Source organism: Fimicolochytrium jonesii (genome assembly GCF_025526975.1).
Source record: "Fimicolochytrium jonesii strain JEL569 chromosome Unknown EV422scaffold_3, whole genome shotgun sequence".
Taxonomy (NCBI): domain Eukaryota; kingdom Fungi; phylum Chytridiomycota; class Chytridiomycetes; order Spizellomycetales; family Powellomycetaceae; genus Fimicolochytrium; species Fimicolochytrium jonesii.
This window is the reverse complement of record NW_026515670.1, coordinates 259,328-278,435: the sequence shown is the minus strand read 5'-3', so window position 1 is coordinate 278,435 and position 19,108 is coordinate 259,328. Positions and strand designations below refer to the sequence as shown.

Here is a 19,108-nt window from a genome sequence, read left to right as displayed (position 1 = left end):
GCATCCCGATATCCGACTGGGACGATTGACTCTTCGGGGGACGACGTCGATGCGCAGCCGCCGCTGGAAATGGACAAAAAAAAGATAGATTGCTCGACTATTATCGGATTGTGAGCCTGCAAACTCGACGTGGAGCATGGCTGGGTCCAAGGAGGGATATCAGGGGGGGGGGGGGGGGGGGGGGGGGACCAACCTGGAGCAGCGTTGGAATGAATGGAGTTATAACGGGATATGGAGCAGCGACTTTGTGTGGCCACAATATTTTCCGACAAAAGTCTTTCAATCGTCATTCACAGGATCATTGGCGCAACTGCCGTGCGGTCGCCTAACAGCGGGTACACGAGACCGCTTGGAAATGCTGTTGGATTCGAAGCCATCGAGGACTGCCCGGCTACAGATGAAAGCCAAAACTCTCATTCAACCCGGATGCCGGCGGGTGCATGAATGCATACTGGCAAGTGCTTGAGCATCGAGGGCCATCGTCTGAACTAGTTAGATGATCAGAAGAAGTAGGATGATGGGTGGAAAGCCGAGCCAAAGGTCGTTTGTGTTGCACCGACATATGGAGAAGGTGCACTGCTATCCTCCGCGACTTGGAACTCCCGGCGGGCGGGCATGGTGAAAGCAGCCTTGTGGTGCCCTTCCGGGAGAGAGTTCAGACCATCACCACCTCTAAACCTGGAAACACCGCGCAGGATCCTACTCATCCCCCGTCAATGACTTCTCGCAACCCTGTGTGAGAGCGGGGGAGACCATGGAGGCTTGGCGGGCAGATTTGGACGTCTTTGCTTTTGGACAACTCTGGATCGTTCAAAAAGTGGAGCCCTCGTCCACAATGAGCTTACAACGGATCAACTGTTGGACTTGGGGAGCAACGATCAGTTGCTGGTTTGTGTGCTTCGTAACCACAACGAAGACAACCACGACGGCGCATGAAGAACAAGGAAACGAGATAGTCTGGAACCCAGTTCTCATTGCAGCCGCACCCCCGGCGACCGCTGCATGTGCCCGCTGCAAGACTGCTTATTATTGCCGCGAAACCTGCTAGAAGACAGGTTGGCACTTCGACTTTGTTCCGATCGGGAACCCCCAAGACATCACGCCGCGAAGCTTGAGTTATCAAGACAAGTTCAATCATGATGGTAGATTTTGGCACGGTAAATTGGTGTCCATGGCAGGCGTTTTACTCGCTGTCCAATGTGTCGCTTGTCTACAGGAACTCCGGACGGGTGCTCAGGGAATCCCGCTTACAAAAGGTTGGGCCGTACGCACGGGTATTCCACAAGAGAGCGGTTGGAAGGGAGGCCGTTGACTACGCGGCCGTATCGCTCTGGGAAGCAGGGGACGGATATCCGCAATCGAGCTTATACGGGGATGCGAGACTCGACTAGTGACTCCTGCGGCGAACTAGTCGACCCATCCTTCCAATTATGGAAGTAGTAGGTCCCATCATCTAACTACTCGACCCATCCTCCCGCACCTGTAGTAGTACGCCTCTCAACATGTACATAGCTCTTCACGGTCCTCCCTAGATCAATAACATGTGATAATGATATGATTCGAGCATGTGCTTCGTGACAATGTAGCAACACCCTCGCTGCAGCAACACGCTTGCTGCACAGACAGCCATGCTTCAATTTAACAACACTTCTAGAAAGTCATCAAACCCGAACCTCACACTCCAAAAAAAAAAAGCCCCGAAGCTAAAATAAATACATAACCCCCCCACCAGTCCCTTCCCCACCTTACCCGGCCCCAGGCAACCCGGCATTCTTATTCTTCAACATACTCCCAAACGCCGACGCGAAATTCCCCTTCTTCGCATTAGCCGCCGCATTTGCAGCCGCCGCCGTGGCCGATTGCGGGGACTGGGTAGTATTAGTCGTTTGTTCCGACGACGACCGCGGGGTGGGTGTTCCCCCACGATTATTGGGGTTACTAGTCCCCGGCGGTGCGGCCGCCGTGCGCCGGTCCTTGATCTTGATGTTGTTGACGGCGACTTCGAGGGCGGTGCCGGGGCCGTCGACGCCGTCTAGTGCGGAGAGCTTTTGGATGAGGTGTTGCACGTCGATTAAGAGTCTAGCGGGGGTTTGTGAGTAAAAAAAAACTTGGCATTGTGTTGGGTGAAAGGAGAGGAGAAATCATACCTATTCTTCCCCGCCCCGGTGAACAGATCCACGTTTTTGAGCTTGTCCCCAATACACTGATTGTAGGCCTTAAAGACGCCCAGTAGCACGTTCTAAGCAAACCGACCATGTCAGTACATCCATTTTTAGAAACGTGTCTGTGAAGAACACACCCCGTCGCGTACCTTCATCGTCTCCTGCGGTAAATACCGCGCAAGCACCTTATGTAGCGTCACGGTCTGTTTGACGATCTCGAGCATGGGCACGCTGGCGCCTTCTGTTTGGGAGAACAGGGCTGGGTCCGGGTTATCCCAGTCGATTGCCTGGAAAGCAATCGCGCGCCGTTCAGCCTCCCTCACGGAACTCGTCTAACATCGGGACACGTGTGCATTACCTGCAACCGTTCGGACTGAGTGATACAGAACTCCTCCATGATGGATATGAGTTTGGTGTATAGTTCCGATTGATGGTCTTTGTAGTCCTGTGAATCAATCATCATCAGTTGCTAAGCCCCTCGGAAGATAGAACAATCTCAAAGTGTATGAATGCTCACCCGCAACAACCGATCAAAGTCCCCCAAAAGCACATGCTGCTTCGGCGGCAAGAACTTTTGAATCCCGTCTTTGATGTGCGGGATGATGGCGATCACGACCCCGAGGGCCTGGGCTGTCAATGCTAAAATGTGGATACGTGCGTTAGGGGATGGGATGTCGGTGTCACGAAACGTTTGCTAATGCTGGGACCTACCGATATGCTTGGCAGATATATTTTTCAACCCCGCCGACCGCATCGCGCCGGCTCCCAGTATCACTTGACAGGTTCTCGAGTTGAAGAGCTTTCACTCGACGGTTAAGTATACCCCTCTCTACATCCGCAAACCAACCAGCGAACGAAAAACACACCTTCAAAGCATCGGCAATCCGATTCAGCACATCAGTCGTCAAAGTCGGGATACTCTCCATACAATGCATATACTCCGTCAACATCTTCAAAAAGAGCAACACACACGTCACAACGTTATATCGTCTCCTATCAATCATCAAATACTGCTGCGTTCTCGACGCCGCATCCAGTTTCTGCGCAGATGTGGAGGGGGACGACGCGCTGCTGGGTGTGACCGCCTCATCGTCGGACAGCCGGCGGTTGAGGGATTCGTCGCTGCCATCGAGGGTGATGGGGGAGGTGCTTTGGAAGTATTGGTTGACCATGTCTTGGAAGTCGTAAGGGACTTCGGCCTGTGCCCATTGCTCGGTTTCGATGATGTGCGCGATTTGTTTGGCTTTGTCTTCATGGAAGCGGTTGATGAATGCTTTCGCCTGTGGGTCGACAACACAAATGGAGCCGTCAGGATCTCCATGTGATGCGTAGCATGCAGAGTGAATATCCCACACAAACCTGCGAAAGTATCGTCCCCTTCAACCCAAAGCACATCCTCCCACACAGACTCTCCCCCCCAACTACAAACTCCCATGTCGCTCCAAACAACCTGAAGAAATCGCCGGGGCTCAACTGCGCGTTCTGATCCGACCGCACGCCAATCAGTTTCGCGCACCGCGCATGGGTCAGATCACACGCGGAGAACAACACGTCGGACGATTCCGATATGATCTGCCCGTACGTTGACGAGGTGCCAGCGTCCAAGACATCCGTCGACTGGGTTAACGCGTCTCTCGGGTCGCTGCCCATCCCGAGTGCAGGGTTATCGATGTCGAGCGTGGCGGTGGAGCCCAACTCGTCCTCATCCTCGCTGAGGTTCTTCCGGAGTTTGTTGGGGTGGGTCGGAGGCGTGTCGGCGGATTGGAGGTCGAGGCCTTTCGCGCTGTCTGCTCCGATGACGACGCCGCGGTCCTGGGCCTCTTTCACGATCTGCACGATTATTTCGTGGGCTATGCTGACCCGTTGGATGACGTGCAGGAGGGAGATGTAGACCATGAGGAGGAGGTCATAGAATGCTTCGAAGGAGAGGGAGCGGAGCAGTCGGGCGAGAGCACTGGTGGGGAAACTGGGGTTTTAGTTGTGGGTTGCGAAAATGACACAATCATGGGTCCATTACCTCTGCTGTGGGTTCTTGTCGGAGTTTGGGGAAAATGGGGTCACGGGAGACATGCCTAGCACATCCTGCCCTGCGGTTGACGGATAGTACTTCATATCGGAAACCCGACCATGTCAGTCTTGACAGCTCGCCACGATACGACACGCGGAGGTGAAACTACGCTTTACCTTCTTCGACAAAAGTTTGATTTCCTTATGCAGAGCGTCCTTATACGACTGCATAGCGCTCCCCAACCTATCCATCCGTAGCAGCCCTAATACCAGCGGCAACAGCCTTGTCTTGAGCCGCTCCTCCCCCGCAATGAACGCCGTATCAATCGTCGTCGCCACAGGTGTGCCGACGGAATACGAATACGTGCTATTCAACATATTCTTCACCCACGTAGCTGCCGGCGCGCCTCTGATCCGCGCCGACGTCTTTGACGCGTCCATCGTGGCTATCGTTTCTTGAACATCGGAGAGAATGATATTTACAAGCTCGGCTTCCATGGTTGCGCCAATCGTCCGGGATAGGCTGAGGAGTTGGGCGCTGAAGCTTCCTAGTGCTCGGACGCGTCTCAGGTCTAGGTTCTGGGAGACGACGGAGGAGCGACGGACTAGTTGCACGCCCTCGGTGAGGTTTGAGCGCTCTATGCCTTCTTCGGCACCTTTACGGCCGGCATCTGAGCCTCGTAAGATCGTGCTTGTATGCTCGATCATATCCAACGCTGCCACGTAGTCCCTCTGTTCCAGCAAGAGCTGTATCATTGGCTGCGTTTGCCGTACCTCGGCTACGAGGGTAACTACCCCGTACAATACCCCAATGTTCCCTCGCCGCCTCTTCAGGCGTACCACCTCCACCCCTTGCTTCGCGTTGGTGCGACTGACGTTGCTCAGCTTCTTCCGCAGGGCCCCAATCTGTGCTACGCAGGACTGCGTCTCCTGATGGAGTGCTTGTAGGTTTGCCAACGCCGCAAAGAAGGAGGACGAACGTCGCGAGATTTCGCGGAGGAGATGCACTTCCACGGTATCTAGATAGTGGGAGAGTTTCTCCTGTAAAATGCCATTGGTCGTGGTCGAGCCCGCATTCGTAGGCGAGGTGATGTCCCCATTCTCACACACGACTGCAAAGGTATGTGGGTTGCTGAGTGTAAAGTCAGACTCCATGAAGATCTTTGGTACCGTTTCCAGCGCAGGTGCGTTTGATGGACGGAGGTTTGGACGGCTGGGGCTTCCCGCAGGTTGGCCTTTCTTTCCCGCTGGAGCGAGGCCCAGCCGTGACGTGATCTCGTCCAAGTTGGCGAAAGACGGGGACGCTGCATCCATTCCAAGACTGAGGATTGGAGTTCCTTCTATGGCGTTTTGCAACCCTAGAGCTCTGTTCAGCTGGTATTTGTTATAGACGTCTCCGAGGGACTTGATGTAAGGGTCAAACTCGTTGTTCTGGATCTTTCGGATGCTCGTTGGTGGCGGCGCTGGTGAGCTTTCGCCCAATGATATCGCCTTTAGCACTTTCGACCCGCCACCTTTCCCTTGGTCATGAGGGTCATTTATGATTCCCTACGAAAAGGTGGGAACGGAGTGAGTGTGAGTGCACCATCAACAATCAACATCCATGAACATCAACCATCAATTATCAACCATCATCAACTCATCCTTCATCCATCAAGCATCAACCAACCATCAACAACCGTCCATCAACGATCAACCACCATCGACCATCATCCATCAACCATCAACCACAACGACCATCATCGACCCTTCATCAACCTTCATCGACCCGTTAATCCATCAATCATCAACAAACGATACCCTGCTCGCTCCGCTCGCGAAGAGGAGGTTGGGCGGCGACGGGCAGGAGCGTAGCTCGCTTCGCTCGCTAAAAGATCTGACGCTCGTTGATGCTCGCTAAGAGCCTCAGTTAAAGGAAGTATTGGGCAATGTGGCTGGCTTCCCTCGCGCTTCGCTGTCCCTCGTTGCAGTTCAAGACCAACGCTCGCTTCGCTCGCGGCTCTCATACTTCGCACTGGGTCGCGGTGCCGCTCACTGTCGCTCCCAGACCTCGAGCATTCTCCTCGCTATCGCTCGGGACTGCAAGCATTTTTGCTCCTACGGCACAGTCCTCCAGCAATCTTGCACCTTCGGGGCAATGGGGTCGCAACTCACAGAAATAGCATTATTCCCAATATCCTTAACCGTCCAAACGTGTTCGTTCTGTATAGCGTCTTCCAGTGGGTTCTCAGTTATCGTCATAGCCGTCTTCTTTGTTGTCAAGTTTGTCAAGATGTCGGCGCTCGGAGAGGTCCTCATTTCCTTCCCTCCACCCATTCCCATTCCCGGGTCCTGCACCTTCGTATCCATGGGCGTCGAGAAGGATCTACGGTGTCCTCCATTACTTTGTGGTTCTGGCGGTGGTCGAGAGCGGGCGAAGTTTGAGAGGAATGACATTCTCAGTAGCGGAGCGGGCGGGAAAAGGCCAAGATGGGTGTGTCTCAAAAGCGTCTCCTTCCACGGCCACTGCCTCCCGACCCCTCACTTCTATCCGCAGAGGCTCTTTATATACTAAGGTACCCGAGGGAGCGACCTTCTCGTGAGTGGATGTCCGAATTCCAACCCTCAAATGCCGCCGGGGTTCAACTTTCAAGGTGGGAATTCGGGCGGAAAGGAACGCGTGACGCTTGCGTCCGATGGGCTTTCCCGACCGGCTTCAGAAAGGCGTTCCTCCCGACTTGAAACATACGCGCAAACAGCATATGCATAGAGATAGAGATATGGCCACTCGGCAGCGTTCGGGCAGTACCGCAAAAGGGGGCTTGTCCAAAGTTGGGACAGGGGACTCACAGTCGCCTCGCGAGCTGGTGAAGCTGGAAAACTTCAAGGTCAGGAGATCTAGCTATGCGTGCGAAACTCTGCAGTACTGCTTGCTGACACAATTTCATGTCGCTCCTGTTGGCATCTTGCTATAGGGAAAGTTTGCGCCTATCGAGTTTGTCGAGTCCCTGTCGTCAAAGCTCCTCACCCAAAATCAAGCCACGCCTCGCCGTATGTATGATCTAAGGCGGATAGGAAGCCGTACTAGTGATTTAATGTATGACTCTGATGCACCTACAGAGTTCGATCCGAAACCTTTCATTCGCAATTTCGAAGCTGCGATTGATGAACTACTAAGGCTCAAGCGAAAGATACATAACAAGATCGAAGATCTGGAAGATCAGGCCGAGGCTTCCGAGTCGGCGCGCAGGAAGAGCCTGCATGAGATTGATGAGGCGATGCAGGTTCGTCGGATCATAAGGTTCTATACAACACGGATCGCTCATTGATCCACTCTTAGGAAGCACATGTGTCGTTTGAGTCGCTAGAATCACGACTCGGAAATGTGGGAAAGACGGCCATCAGCATAGGTTGGTGTCCGTTGCTGATCGCACTTGTACTTCAACTGATAAATGAGCCTAACAAAAGGTTGCGCAATGTATCCACAGGAGAACAGCTAGAGACCATTGACAAGCAAAGACAGAGAGCAGCGGAAGCAAAGGATCTCATTCAATACTTTGCAGAGTTCAACGCTGGAAACACCCGCCGTCTGGACGATGTCAAAGATGAAGGCGCGGAGGGAGAGTTCAAGGTGCGTCACAATCATCATGCTCAAATCCTCCCTCATTGCACCAGACTGACTCCCGACGGTCTGCAGACTGCCACCATCGTGCGCCGGTTGAGCGCCGTTGCAAAAGAAGTTGATATTCCAGGGACGGAGGCCGTGAGTCTCGGATGAACATGAAATGGATCAGTTCACCCCAACTCAAACAGCCCCCCTACTCTACAGGCACGAAGCAACATCGAAAGCTACGCAGAACATTTCGAAAAGGAGCTCCTCGAACGGTTCGATGACGCATACCGGGACTTTGACAGACGGGTCATGAACGTATGTATGGGTAGTTTCCAAGCCGTTGAATCGCGCGACGCTAAACAGATGTTGGTCGGTTATGCAGGAATGCGCATGTGCGCTGGTAGAATTCAATGGAGGAGAGTCGTGTATCCGTGCCTACGTCAACCAGCACGAGTTCTTCATGAATCGGGCCAAAGTCAAAGAACTAGAAGTTGTGGATGATCTCCCAAGGTGAGACAGCGCAGAACGTTCAGGCACCGTCAAATCGATGTAGTTGGCTTCCACGTCTTCTTTCGACTTAACTCACGTCCGGCAGAGAACAGGCAGATCTGGTCGCACTATGCGACGAAGTCCGCAAAACATGTAAAGAGGAATGGGCGGTCATCCGCGCCGTCTTTCCCAACCCGCAGACAGTCATGCAGCAGTTCATTCAAAGGATCTTTGCTCAATCCGTAAGACCACCTTCCATGATACTGGTACTCACCGATTGCACCGATACGCTAACACGGCTGATAACACTACCTAGATCCAAACCCAACTGGAGAACGTGGTCTCACTTGGCAACGAAGAGTCTCATCTCGCCTACCTCCGCGCCCTCTCAACCTCCCACCAGACAATATCAGCGCTCGCCAACGACCTGCACAAATTGGACGAAAGCATCGTGGCCGACAAAGGCGGCAAACCGATGCTGACCTCGGCAATCAACCGATCCTTCGACGATCTGTTCGTCCCGCATATCGAGGGGGATAAGTACATTGAAGCGGAGCAGTATTGCTTGACCGAGCTGTTCAATGAGTCGCTGGGGAAGTTCTACGAGTATACTGTGAGTGCATTGATACGGACAATCCCTGACCGGCACCCACCGAAGTTGACAAGATTTCTCTCCCCCAGATCCAACGCTCCAAAACCGCCCGCGGCAAACCCGTTACCAAATCCAGCACCTCCAGCGCCGCACCCCCCTCCCCCACAAAACTCTCCCCAACCTCCGCCGAAGCAATTATGTCCAAGTTCGTCACAACCATGAACGTGCTCGGGCAAGAAGTCGCGCAGACCATCGGCTTGCAACCCGCATCAGAACGCATGAGCCCGGAAGAAATGGGCTTACCCTCCGTGCAGATGATGACGGGGTTACTGGAACTGCATGTGGAGGCGATGGCGAGGTGTGGGCAGTTGACGAAGATGAGTGACATGTAGGTGGTTCTTCATTTTGCACTCCCGCCCCGCTTTTTCATCTTGATTGAAGTAAATGGTATGTTGGTGAGCAGGGCTGCGAATGGAAGTACGCTTTTCAAGCTGTTCGTCGAGACTGTGGGTGTCAAATACCTCGCCGTGGCATTGGACATGTAGGCTTCCCTCCTCCCCTTCATCATCTCCCCATCCACATGACAAACTCGCTATCTTCCAAAAACCCGCAGGATGATAGAAGACCTCCAATACAGCGACCCCCGCCTCCCGCCCACCTTCGAGCAGCTACCAATGGTCCAAGTCGCGCAGAAAGTGCTCCAATTGCTGCAATTCCATTTCCAAAGCTCGATCGTAAGTCCCACCATCAGATTCAAAGTCCCGCGCACATTTCTAACCCCCTATCATTTTGGAAAGGCCCCAGTAGTCTCCGCCTCCCCAACAGCCCACCGCGACATGGTCGTCTACAAAAACTCGTTCATGTCGACCGTCGAGCATCGGTTGAACGTGCTTGTGCAGAAACAAATCACTGGTAATAACACATCCCATCCCATTTCCTTCGTCCGCGCGCTCTGTGCTCGCTAAATGACATTGTTTTCTGATGGTTACCCAGCCATCGTGGGCTGGCTCGGCACGCTCCTCGGCACACAAAAGAAAACCGATTTTAAACCAAAGGACGATGCGGGGGATCAGGAGATCTTGCCTAGTCCCGTGAGTTGGTTGTTTTTTTCTCGTTCGACCAGTGGGTGGGACTTCACTCTGGATCCCCAATGGTGTGTTTTGATACCATCTGTTGGTTTTTTCTTAGACATGCATCCAAGTCTGCGATTTTCTATCCCTCGTGCATCAACGCGGCGGGACGTGTCTCGCCGGGAGTAATCTGGAGAATTTCTTGTCGGAGATTGGGATCTCGTTTCAAAGGTACTAAATCAAACCGCACGGCTTGCTTTGGTTTGATCGGCGCTAACCTGATGATTTGCTATCCACTTTAGTCTGCTGCTGGACCATCTCAAGAAGTTTACCGTCAGTCAAGCCGGTGGTCTCATCCTCCTCACGTAAGATCCAGATCCCACACTCGAAATCAGTGGTCCCTCCCCCATCCATTAAACACCTCCCCCCCTTCCCACAGCGACATGGCCGCCTACCAACACTCCATAACCACCCTCTCAATCCCCCTCCTCTCCGAGCGCTTCGACATGCTCCGCGAGCTCGCCAACCTGTTCGTCGTGCGCCCGGAGAACTTGAAGACAGTGATGAACGAGGGGCATCTGAGCAGGATCGAGATGCAGCTGCTGCACCCGTTTTTGAGCATGAGAGCCGATTGGGGGAGGTTGAAGGGGTTGGAGAAGGACTTGTTTACGGGGGGTGCGAGGGCGGGACGAGGGCAGGAGGCGGGTGGGGGTGGGGGGCCCTGAGTGATGAGGGGGGATACGGGTCTGGTATTTGTTTAGAGAATATCTTTATATGAAGGGCTGTGTACATAAGTTTTGGCAATGATCATCTTTCGCCGGGCCAACTACGAGGGAAGGGACCGTGAGGGTCGATGGCGAGAGGATTCACGCAAATCCCGCACCATGGCGTGCCAATCCAGGGCGTTGTTCAGCAGACCTGCAAATCGAAAAAAAAACCCGAGAAAAGGCATGATCAGTGACTGCAAAATACAAACCAGAAAAGACAATTATAACTGACGGGGCCCCCGAGCCGCCTACCCCGGACCACCCAACGGCACAACCCTATCACCGCTCCTCACCACCTTTCCAAAATGGTTACCCACCCCCTGGTTAACCAAACACTCCTTATGCGCATGCCGCGGGAAATTTCCATACTCCCCGTTACTCGTCTCCGGGCGGCGGTAGCTGTACGTGTCTGTGGCCTCGAGCGCTCTGCCGTTGTGGGGAAGCTGGGTGGTTGTGGTCAGGGTTACGGTTTGGGTTTTCGGGTCGCTTTTGTGGTGGTAGAAGTGGTTGTGAGGGGTGGGAAGGGGGCCGGAGTACGGTTGGCGGCCGCCGGGGAGGGGCGTGTGGAGGGGGCCGTTTTGGAGGGCGGTGTAGGCGGCTTGGGCAGCCTGGCTGGGTTGGCCTCCCATAGAGGATGTCAGGCCTTGCCCAACGGTCCCGTAGGAATGTGGTGCATGGGGTTGTGTCCTTGAGACTGCGTGGTAGTTGCTGGCGCCGGCATCCAGATTCGTGGTTGGGCCGGTGTTCGGAGATCGGTCATCGCCCAGGCGCAGGCGGTCGAGCTCGTTCTTGACGTCGTAGTTGCGGACAGGCGATGTTTCCGGATTGAAGCTCATGTTGGGAAAGGATAGATGAATGCAGTTGATCCAGAAAATGTGGGTTGAGTCTCAACAGGTAAAAGTATTGAAGGCTAGGAATCTGTTGATTCTCGCAAACCGGCCAGATTCCGCCTTTTTCTGCGGCGGCTGTTTGACAGGGGCCCGTCTGCGACTGACCTCTTTTGACGGTTTGCATTCGAAGAACACGCTTACGTCACAGCAATCCGTGGACTCCGCCAGAATCCACACCACGAGGCTGATTCTCCAACCCTTGCTTCTTGATATAGTGATCCGCTGTCGTTGAGGATGCTAACATCGTCTAATGTGCGAGCTAGCTACAGCTCCTTTCCTATAACTCGTCTGCACTGGCTGAGCACTTTGTCAGGATCAACCGCACACGGAAACGCATACCCCAGCCCGGTGCGCGTCGTCTTTTTGGCGGAGCACTCGTCCGGTGGCAGCTTTATTCTCAGCGACCAAACGCTCTGCCCACTGATTGTTCGCCTCTATCGCCTTGTTCATGAGCATCATTTGCTCTTCTTGCGACTGCTGTCTCGTCGTTTCCAGCTCTGCGGTGTATGTGGTGGCATGTCTCCTTTTGCTTGCGCTGCCAGGGGTGTATATGATTCTATTGCGGAAATCAATGAGCTTTCCACTACTGGACGAGCGATACTTGGAATCGCAGGAGAATACGGAGATGCAGCTTGAAGCCACTTTCCTGGAATAGCAGATGAGAGGCTCCTGGTGCTCCACATCCGAGAAACGCCGAAAGATGCGATGAGTTCTTCGTTGCAGGGAGAGCAAGGCACAGTGACGAACCTTTGCCATAAGCTTCCCATAGCCGTCGCCCCACATCTCCATGGTCTAACTTGGTATGGTAATACCTTTGGAAAAGCGAGAAATTGTGGTCCGAGCCCGTTGAAGCAAGAGTTAAAATTACCACAGCTTAGGTGGCCGTTCCGACTACGACTATCAATGGCACCTCCAACGCGGATGACAAGTTCTGCACCTATCCCCGTGCATTGGTAGGGTAACAAACCGCATCCAATGCATCTATTCGAGGCATGCTCATTGTCCGATCAACCAGTGCGTAGTTCGTCCAGCAGCATACAACAAGCTCCAACGAGGGATGAAACTCTTGCACGTACTCCCGGTGCATCGGCAGGGTAACAAGCCTCACCCGATGCCCCGATTTGTTGCAGCCTTAGCACAGCCCAAAATCTGGTAAGTGGCGGAGCCCAGAATCTGGAATCCGCCACTTACCAGATTTTGTACCAATCTTCGAAACAAGTTGCGCGTAGAGTTGTCACCAGCATGATGCGCTTCAAGTTGCACAGTTTTAACGGCGCGGATGAAACGATCTCTATGATTTGCTGCGGTTAACGAAAAAAGCATGTCATTGTCGATGCCGGGTTCCTTGGCGAGTGAGGCGAAGATCGTGACTAAAGTCTCCGGTGCCAAATCCTTGCTTGTGACGAAATCACGAAATGTCTCAGGCGTGAAAAAGTGCTGGAAACCAGTCCGCTGAGCAACCTTGCCGCTGCAGCACGCACAGCAGCAAAGTGTGCATATAGCTTACCTCGGCAGGATAATACGCGTTTCCGCGTGCTGTGTCGGACAGAGAACTCTACGGTCACCTTGTAGGATCAGATCAGATGTGAGACACCATGCCCAACGTGAAACAGAAGCACAGTGTCGGACTTGTTGCAAGCTGGGCGGGGCTTCCCGTGACGACAACCGACGTTGCAAGCTGGGCGGACCTGCCGTCAGCAAGATGGCGGGTTGGGCTGTTGGAGTGAAGCAGAGAGCGTCAGGGTTCGGAGGGTTCGGGGAGAAGCGCGTCGCGAGCCCGTCAGTCCTAGTGTGTCCACGCCCAGATCCTAACCTGGCAGTTGTTACCGGGCGGTTGTGATGTGACCGGAGCATGATCTTCCCCTTATTCTTTAAGTCAGACAACAAACTTCACTTCCCAGCCTCCTTTTGCTTTTTGGCCTTTGCAGGCGTGGCGGATGTCGTTTTGATATCCAGTGAAGCAGGGGCGTCGCTGTCCGAGTCGTCAAGGATCAAATTGTTGAGGTACTCGCCGGTTCGGCGGATCATCTGGTGCATCTTCAAGACTTCGGCAAGTGCCCTTGAGGCCAGCTTTAGTTGCTGTGTTGATTGCGGCAGCATGACGGTCTTTGTCGGGACCAACCAGAACAATCCTTGGATTCGCAGGAGAACACGGAGATGCAGCTTGAAGCCACTTGCCTGGAATCCGCAGATGACCAGCTTTGTTGGATCTGGTGATCGGTAGTGGTCGTGCTTGAGGGTATGAACTGTGAACGCGTACGCGTCCCGCAACTGAGGAGAAAGGTCAAGTCAGTTTAATACAAGAACATTGCTAAGAATCCATACTCATTTCTCGCGCAAGTTTGTAATGGTCCGCTGCAGTTTTCGTGCGGTCTTCCGACAAGGGCGCACCGGACGTCTCCAGCATGCCTAGTTCCCAGGCGGGAGACCACCGGATGATGCCGTCCACACGGTGACCCCGCCTTTGGGTCTCCGTTAGCGCATCGAGATCCAGGTTTTTTCGCCATATAGTAGCTTCGGAGAACTCCTCGTCGCAGTAGCAATATGCTTCCATAGACCTTTCCAGTGGCGCTTTTAGGAAAGGCGAAAGGTACGCGGTAGTGTACTCTGTCTCCCCAATTTTTGCAAGGGGATTTGTGACTCTGGTAAATGCAATGTTGCTAAAAGCACATCTTAGGTGAATCTGAACCACGCAGAATAGACCAGAGCAGCCACCCACAAAGGTTTCATGCATTCCCTTGTTAATCGACTGATCTAAATGGTGGGAGGCTCGTCAGTTTGCAACCCTTGACTTTTGGCTCATGTTGGCTCCCACTTCCTCATTCTCCCAGTTCAACGCCTGAGGGAAATCGACGCCGTTCAGCAGGAAAGTCTTCAATTCCTTGGTTGTTTTTGAGCCAAGGTCACTGAGGAAGCGGCTACCTTCCGTCAGGTCAACGATGTTGTCCTGAGAAAGACTTTGACTATGGACCATCGGCTCAGTACCAATGCACCGGGGGGAAAAGGACCGGCCATCGCACATACCAATATTTCTTGTCGGCCATCGTCTCCTGGAATTGGCGGAATTTGGCAACGACATCCACCTCTTCAATCATCAAGGATGCCGGCGGTGCCACTTCCTCATCTTCTAATCCCGCGAAAGTTTCAGATTCGTCGTCCACCGCAACGCCCTCCTCATCTTCGCCATCTTCATGTATAAGTCCCATTTCAACCGCCGTAGGACTGGTGGGCTCCAATATCTTCTGATGTAGCGTCGATCTCTTCTGGCGTAGCGTTGGGAGGGGGTGGATCCTCTTGATCATCGTGGAGGGGGGTGTTGTAGGGCGCATTAAACGCGGGAACGTGCCAAGCCGGGCGGATCCGAGCGGGAACCAGGCGCAAGTGGTTCACCGGGCGCGAATTGAACGCTGGATTCCCGTTTTCGTCGAGTAAGAGGTAAGCGCCACCGGGGTATGCCTTGGAAACTTGGTAGGGCCCAGTCCAGCGGTTAACTAACTTGCGGGACGAAACGTAGGTCGTATCGAGTTCATTACGGTGAACATACACCCAAGCGCCGACGGCGTACTCGCGGGGAGGCTTGCGTTTAGCGTTGATGGCGTCCGTTTCGAAGGAGGGACGCCTCATGCAGCGGATGCGGAAAAGGCTCGTGCCGTCGCGGTCATGGATCTGCACCGTGTGGACGTCTGCACCGTGTGATGCGAGGGAAGAGTTGCGCGTCATGGAATCAACATCCCCTGGGAAAAACAACGCAAATCACAAGAATCACATTCAGATATCGGCTGAGCAGAGCACAGCAAGGAAGCGTAGTACTTGTTCCTCGTCAAGCAGCTGTCCCTCTCACCTTTCTCCGCCCTTACAACGCCCACAACAAGCCATGGCCCTGCGCCGAATTCAAAAGGTATGTAAGCCCATCTTGCATGCACCACTTTCGTCGCTCTTATCGGAGACCCAAACTGACATAAAAGTCTCGTATCAGGAACTGGTAGACCTAGCCAAGAACCCGCCCCTAAACGCCTCCGCTCAGCCCGTGAGCGATGACGATATCCTGCACTGGAAAGGCGCATTAACCGCTCCCGTAAGGCCAAACCGCGTCATCATCCTTCCTTCGCCCATGTGTGGAAAGCTAATCACCATATTCCTTAATCAATAGGACACCAGCGCATATAAAGGCGGCACATTCCAGCTCACCATCGAGTTCCCACCAGACTACCCCTTCAAACCCCCATCCATCAAGTTCACGACCAAGATCTACCACCCGAACGTCGACGACGACGGGACCATCTGTATCGGGTTATTAAAAACCGAGGTATGTGCTCCCCCCAACCCTCCTCAGACTCCCCGTGTCTTAATGTAATTGTGGTCATTCCTTTAGGTGTGGAAACCATCAACCAAGATAGCCGACGTGCTGATAGCCCTCGTGGACCTTCTGCAAAACCCGGTGCCCGAGGACGCGCTGCAGTCGTCGATTGCGCAGGTGTATAATTCCGACCGGCCGGTGTTTGAGAAGACGGTGAGGGAGTGGGTTAAGAAGTATGCGAATTCGAAGTGAGGGGGGTTCGATGAGAAGGGAGGGGGGCGGGCGGGAATCGTGGCACCGAAGTGGTGAGAAGGAAGGAGGATACAGAGGCTAAGCTCGCATAGCATGCAACATTTCTCCGAGATGAGGTTCTGTCGGCGAGTAGCGAGACGGAAAGTAAGAGTAGGATATGCCAGTCAGAGAACAGATGACGTAGGGTTCGAATTACGGGAATAGTTAGGAGGGCGGCCGGTTTCTTGTCACCTTTCCATTTGTTTTGAGATTAGGAGACGTGCTCTGAGGACGTATGTACATATGGGGTATTTTTGTGTGAAATATATAGTGCCGTAGTCGACGGGGTTGGTTTTAGATACTCTCCGCCATCATCACCGCCTCGCAATATTCCTCAACTCGTCCTTCCCCATCCCTTTCAACCCAAACCCCTTCATCCTCCCCTCCCCGCGCTCCCCACCCCGCTCCAGCACATCCAACTGCGACGCCTTCTCCTTCATACTCTCCCTCAACCGCCCGATCTCCCCATCAATGTTCGTCTGGTCCTCCGTGAGGAGCGTGCTGACGGAGGAGGTGGGCAGTTTCATGAAAAGGCCTCCGGCAAAGAAGTAGGTTTTTTTGTCTGTTAGGGGGTTGTTAGTGGGAACGGATGATGAGATGGGAAATGGGAGGGGGGATGGGGACGTTACCGGGTTGTGAGGAGGAGGTTTTTTGGATGGAACGCAGGGCCATGCGGTTATCGTTTCGCCGCCGGTCGAGATCGATTACAAGCTGCTTTTCGATGAGGATGTCTTCGGCGAGGCGTTCAACTTCTGCTTGTTCTGGGGCGGGAGAGCTCGTCAGTTGGACTTCGACGGGGGGGGTCTCCAAAGACAGACGATGTATAACTCACTTTGGAGGAAAGTTAGACTTGTCATTGTGGCTCGAGAAAAGGAGGGACTTGCACGAAATGGGAACTGGGGAAGATGTGTGGACGGTACCGGTGTGGACGGTGCAGAATGCGATTGTGTCCCCTGACCCCGCCGATCGGCACTCTTACAGAGAGGGCCGGCACAGGGGAAAAAAGAGATGGAGGTTGTTAGAATAGATGCAGGTGACGCTGCCCATTCTCTATCCGGATGCCAAGACCCTGAGATAGATAGAAATTTTGACAAGGGGCGTTCCGATGCGGGTGGAGTTGGCCAGCGGACATCATTCGTCCCGGAGCCTTCTGCTGCGGAACTGGAGATTGAGCCGAAGACGCAACCGCCCCTGGAAGAATGAGGTTGCCAGAGATGGGAGGGGCTTCGGAGAAGTGCATCTCATCATGACATAAAAGCCTATAGAGCCTATAGAGCCAGTATTTCGGTGGCTTTTATGTCATGATGAGATGCTGCTGGCTTGCGTCTATCGCTGGCTGGATTGGGCAACCCTCTGGCGATGAAACGATCCCTACGAATCTGCCTACTCTCGTCGGACAATGGAAGAAACTACTGGCACCTGCACATACACCCAAGCGCCGACGGCGTACTCGCGGGCAGACTCGCGGGGAGGCTTGCGTTTAGCGTTGATGGCGTCCGTTTCGGAGGAGGGACGCAGAATGGGCAGCGTCACCTGCATCTATTCTAGCAACCTCCATCTCTTTTTTCCCCTGTGCCGGCCCCTCTGCGCAACTCCGCAAAAAGAGAGGGGCAATCCGACCCTGCACTGGAGAGTCCACCTATCTAACGCTATGATAAGTTCGTATCCTCTGCAACAACGCTCTACTCTGCTTCCTTCGCGCCCAAAAGAAGTGGCGCAATCGTCTTCCCAGCCCTGTCGTACCCGTCCACGAATAGCTCCCCAAACTCTTCCACAAAATTATCCCACGTCGTATGCGGCTTCACTCGACAAAAGTGGCACATCATCTCCTTGACGCCGCTTCTAAACCCTTCCCTTCCATATTTTCCCACCACCGCATCCCACACCTCCCGCTCAAGGACTATCTGCTCGCCGTCCTGCAGCCCGGTTACTGGGAGCGGGATAGGAGTATCCGGTCCGAGAAAGTCAAGAAAGGGTCCCAATGCAATCAGCCGTACTTCAGGCTCTTTGTGCAACGCGATGCTGGGACTGGTATGCAATGCGATGGCGTCCCATAGCAGTTGGAGGCGGGAGGTGGGCCACGCGTCTTGCGCCGCGGAAGGGGCGTGCTTAAGCACAAAGGCCCGAGCGGCGTTGGCGCCGTCGACTTCAAAGCGCTTGTCCCCGCTGATGAGCGGGTTGGGAGGCTTTTGCTCGGCGGCGGTCGTGCTGGCGTTCTCAGACAGCGTCTCCCATCCGAGATCGTGCAGAATGGAGGCGAGGGCGACGAGCTCAGCGTCAAAACTAGGGAAGGCGGCGGGGTGGCGAGCGCCAATGTGCAAGGCGAAGAGCATGCAGCGCACCACATGATTGTAGGTGAAAGAGTTGCTGAGCTCGCGAACGTACGCTAGGGCGGCGGTGATGAGCGGGGTGGCGGGGATGGTGATGTTGGGGACGGTGCTGGTCGACGCCTCGAGGTTCTTGGGGGAGACCATCATGCGATAGCTCTAATCGATGCTGGTCGGGATTAGTGAAGCTCAAGAAGCGGAACAGGAGGGGACCTACTAAGGAACGTGGAGTAAAGCGGAGGAGACGAGGAGGACTATATACTTCGGCGCAGATCAGCCGTTCGCAGCAGACACGGAATCAGGCTAACTACAGGAAGACTTTTGAGTAGGCAGACACGGAAGATGGCTCATATGATCATTCCTAAACAACTGTGATTGGTCCTATGGCCTAACCACTGTGTGCTATGATAGTTACCCGAGACGGTTCTTCACTGTAATGTCCATGTGAGTCGCTCCGGGACATGAATTCGTTCATGTTGCGTTATGTAGATCTGGAGTTAAGCTAAGATCTGGTAGTACTGTACTTATCCTTAGATCTAGACAACATAAAGGGACCGCGCGACTTGCGGCGCCAACTGCCGTTACTAAGCAGCTTCCGACTCCGACGGCAGTCCGACGGCAGCC

The 19,108-nt window shown here is 53.9% G+C and overlaps 7 protein-coding genes across 7 annotated transcripts; 2 read left to right on the top strand and 5 right to left on the bottom strand.

Annotated features, from left to right (window-relative positions):
• Positions 1 to 1,554: 1,554 nt before the first annotated feature.
• Positions 1,555 to 6,096, bottom strand: EV422DRAFT_236073 (Vps54-like protein-domain-containing protein). The gene is made up of 11 exons (XM_053065608.1): positions 5,839 to 6,096; positions 4,347 to 5,717; positions 4,180 to 4,268; positions 3,522 to 4,116; positions 3,029 to 3,442; positions 2,874 to 2,961; positions 2,680 to 2,801; positions 2,521 to 2,607; positions 2,312 to 2,449; positions 2,148 to 2,239; positions 1,555 to 2,079 (listed from the first exon to the last, which is right to left on the bottom strand). Exons 1-11 carry the CDS (start codon positions 5,884 to 5,886, stop codon positions 1,746 to 1,748), a joined length of 3,378 nt encoding a protein of 1,125 aa, XP_052928565.1. The 5' UTR covers positions 5,887 to 6,096; the 3' UTR covers positions 1,555 to 1,745.
• Positions 6,097 to 6,844: 748 nt separating this feature from the next.
• EV422DRAFT_553620 (exocyst complex component Sec10-like protein) lies at positions 6,845 to 10,618 on the top strand (the record flags this gene model as incomplete). The annotated part of the gene is made up of 18 exons (XM_053071880.1): positions 6,845 to 7,036; positions 7,124 to 7,199; positions 7,269 to 7,432; positions 7,489 to 7,558; positions 7,637 to 7,779; positions 7,846 to 7,911; positions 7,978 to 8,076; positions 8,144 to 8,271; positions 8,357 to 8,492; positions 8,567 to 8,863; positions 8,932 to 9,230; positions 9,306 to 9,383; positions 9,456 to 9,576; positions 9,640 to 9,754; positions 9,836 to 9,933; positions 10,031 to 10,143; positions 10,215 to 10,277; positions 10,352 to 10,618. Coding segments are annotated over 18 exons (2,523 nt in total), but the record flags the coding sequence as incomplete, so codon positions are not given.
• Positions 10,619 to 10,632: 14 nt separating this feature from the next.
• EV422DRAFT_236001 (uncharacterized protein) lies at positions 10,633 to 11,699 on the bottom strand. The gene is made up of 2 exons (XM_053065606.1): positions 10,932 to 11,699; positions 10,633 to 10,830 (listed from the first exon to the last, which is right to left on the bottom strand). The coding sequence occupies exons 1-2, from the start codon at positions 11,513 to 11,515 to the stop codon at positions 10,779 to 10,781; spliced, it is 636 nt and encodes a 211-aa protein (XP_052928563.1). The 5' UTR covers positions 11,516 to 11,699; the 3' UTR covers positions 10,633 to 10,778.
• A 1,760-nt stretch (positions 11,700 to 13,459) lies between these two features.
• EV422DRAFT_564182 (uncharacterized protein) lies at positions 13,460 to 15,289 on the bottom strand (the record flags this gene model as incomplete). The annotated part of the gene is made up of 4 exons (XM_053072168.1): positions 13,460 to 13,840; positions 14,385 to 14,532; positions 14,594 to 14,696; positions 14,782 to 15,289. 4 exons carry the CDS (start codon positions 15,287 to 15,289, stop codon positions 13,460 to 13,462), a joined length of 1,140 nt encoding a protein of 379 aa, XP_052928562.1.
• A 5-nt stretch (positions 15,290 to 15,294) lies between these two features.
• On the top strand, positions 15,295 to 16,174 carry EV422DRAFT_516435 (ubiquitin-conjugating enzyme/RWD-like protein). The gene is made up of 4 exons (XM_053069382.1): positions 15,295 to 15,467; positions 15,546 to 15,644; positions 15,720 to 15,875; positions 15,942 to 16,174. Exons 1-4 carry the CDS (start codon positions 15,444 to 15,446, stop codon positions 16,116 to 16,118), a joined length of 456 nt encoding a protein of 151 aa, XP_052928561.1. The 5' UTR covers positions 15,295 to 15,443; the 3' UTR covers positions 16,119 to 16,174.
• On the bottom strand, positions 16,150 to 17,445 carry EV422DRAFT_516432 (uncharacterized protein). The gene is made up of 3 exons (XM_053069381.1): positions 16,990 to 17,445; positions 16,787 to 16,918; positions 16,150 to 16,719 (listed from the first exon to the last, which is right to left on the bottom strand). The coding sequence occupies exons 1-3, from the start codon at positions 17,012 to 17,014 to the stop codon at positions 16,472 to 16,474; spliced, it is 405 nt and encodes a 134-aa protein (XP_052928560.1). The 5' UTR covers positions 17,015 to 17,445; the 3' UTR covers positions 16,150 to 16,471.
• Positions 17,446 to 17,715: 270 nt separating this feature from the next.
• Positions 17,716 to 18,769, bottom strand: EV422DRAFT_516430 (uncharacterized protein). The gene is made up of 2 exons (XM_053069380.1): positions 18,747 to 18,769; positions 17,716 to 18,653 (listed from the first exon to the last, which is right to left on the bottom strand). Exon 2 carries the CDS (start codon positions 18,632 to 18,634, stop codon positions 17,840 to 17,842), a length of 795 nt encoding a protein of 264 aa, XP_052928559.1. The 5' UTR covers positions 18,635 to 18,653; positions 18,747 to 18,769; the 3' UTR covers positions 17,716 to 17,839.
• Positions 18,770 to 19,108: the final 339 nt, after the last annotated feature.

What these genes read in the sequence shown, in the direction of transcription:
- EV422DRAFT_236073 (XM_053065608.1), bottom strand. Translation starts at nt 5,886, where the DNA reads ATGGATGATGGTCGATGGTGGTTGATCGTTGATGGACGGTTGTTGATG. An exon ending in AGGGGACGATACTTTCGCAG is followed by an intron (nt 3,443 to 3,521) that starts GTTTGTGTGGGA and finishes GTCGACCCACAG; the next exon opens with GCGAAAGCATTCATCAACCG. An exon ending in TATATCTGCCAAGCATATCG is followed by an intron (nt 2,802 to 2,873) that starts GTAGGTCCCAGC and finishes TCCACATTTTAG; the next exon opens with CATTGACAGCCCAGGCCCTC.
- EV422DRAFT_236001 (XM_053065606.1), bottom strand. Translation starts at nt 11,515, where the DNA reads ATGAGCTTCAATCCGGAAACATCGCCTGTCCGCAACTACGACGTCAAG. An exon ending in GTGCCGTTGGGTGGTCCGGG is followed by an intron (nt 10,831 to 10,931) that starts GTAGGCGGCTCG and finishes TTCGATTTGCAG; the next exon opens with GTCTGCTGAACAACGCCCTG.
- EV422DRAFT_516435 (XM_053069382.1), top strand. Translation starts at nt 15,444, where the DNA reads ATGGCCCTGCGCCGAATTCAAAAG. An exon ending in CCCTGCGCCGAATTCAAAAG is followed by an intron (nt 15,468 to 15,545) that starts GTATGTAAGCCC and finishes GTCTCGTATCAG; the next exon opens with GAACTGGTAGACCTAGCCAA. An exon ending in TCGGGTTATTAAAAACCGAG is followed by an intron (nt 15,876 to 15,941) that starts GTATGTGCTCCC and finishes TCATTCCTTTAG; the next exon opens with GTGTGGAAACCATCAACCAA.
- EV422DRAFT_516432 (XM_053069381.1), bottom strand. Translation starts at nt 17,014, where the DNA reads ATGACAAGTCTAACTTTCCTCCAAA. An exon ending in AAGTCTAACTTTCCTCCAAA is followed by an intron (nt 16,919 to 16,989) that starts GTGAGTTATACA and finishes CTCCCGCCCCAG; the next exon opens with AACAAGCAGAAGTTGAACGC. An exon ending in AACCTCCTCCTCACAACCCG is followed by an intron (nt 16,720 to 16,786) that starts GTAACGTCCCCA and finishes ACCCCCTAACAG; the next exon opens with ACAAAAAAACCTACTTCTTT.
- EV422DRAFT_516430 (XM_053069380.1), bottom strand. Translation starts at nt 18,634, where the DNA reads ATGATGGTCTCCCCCAAGAACCTCGAGGCGTCGACCAGCACCGTCCCC.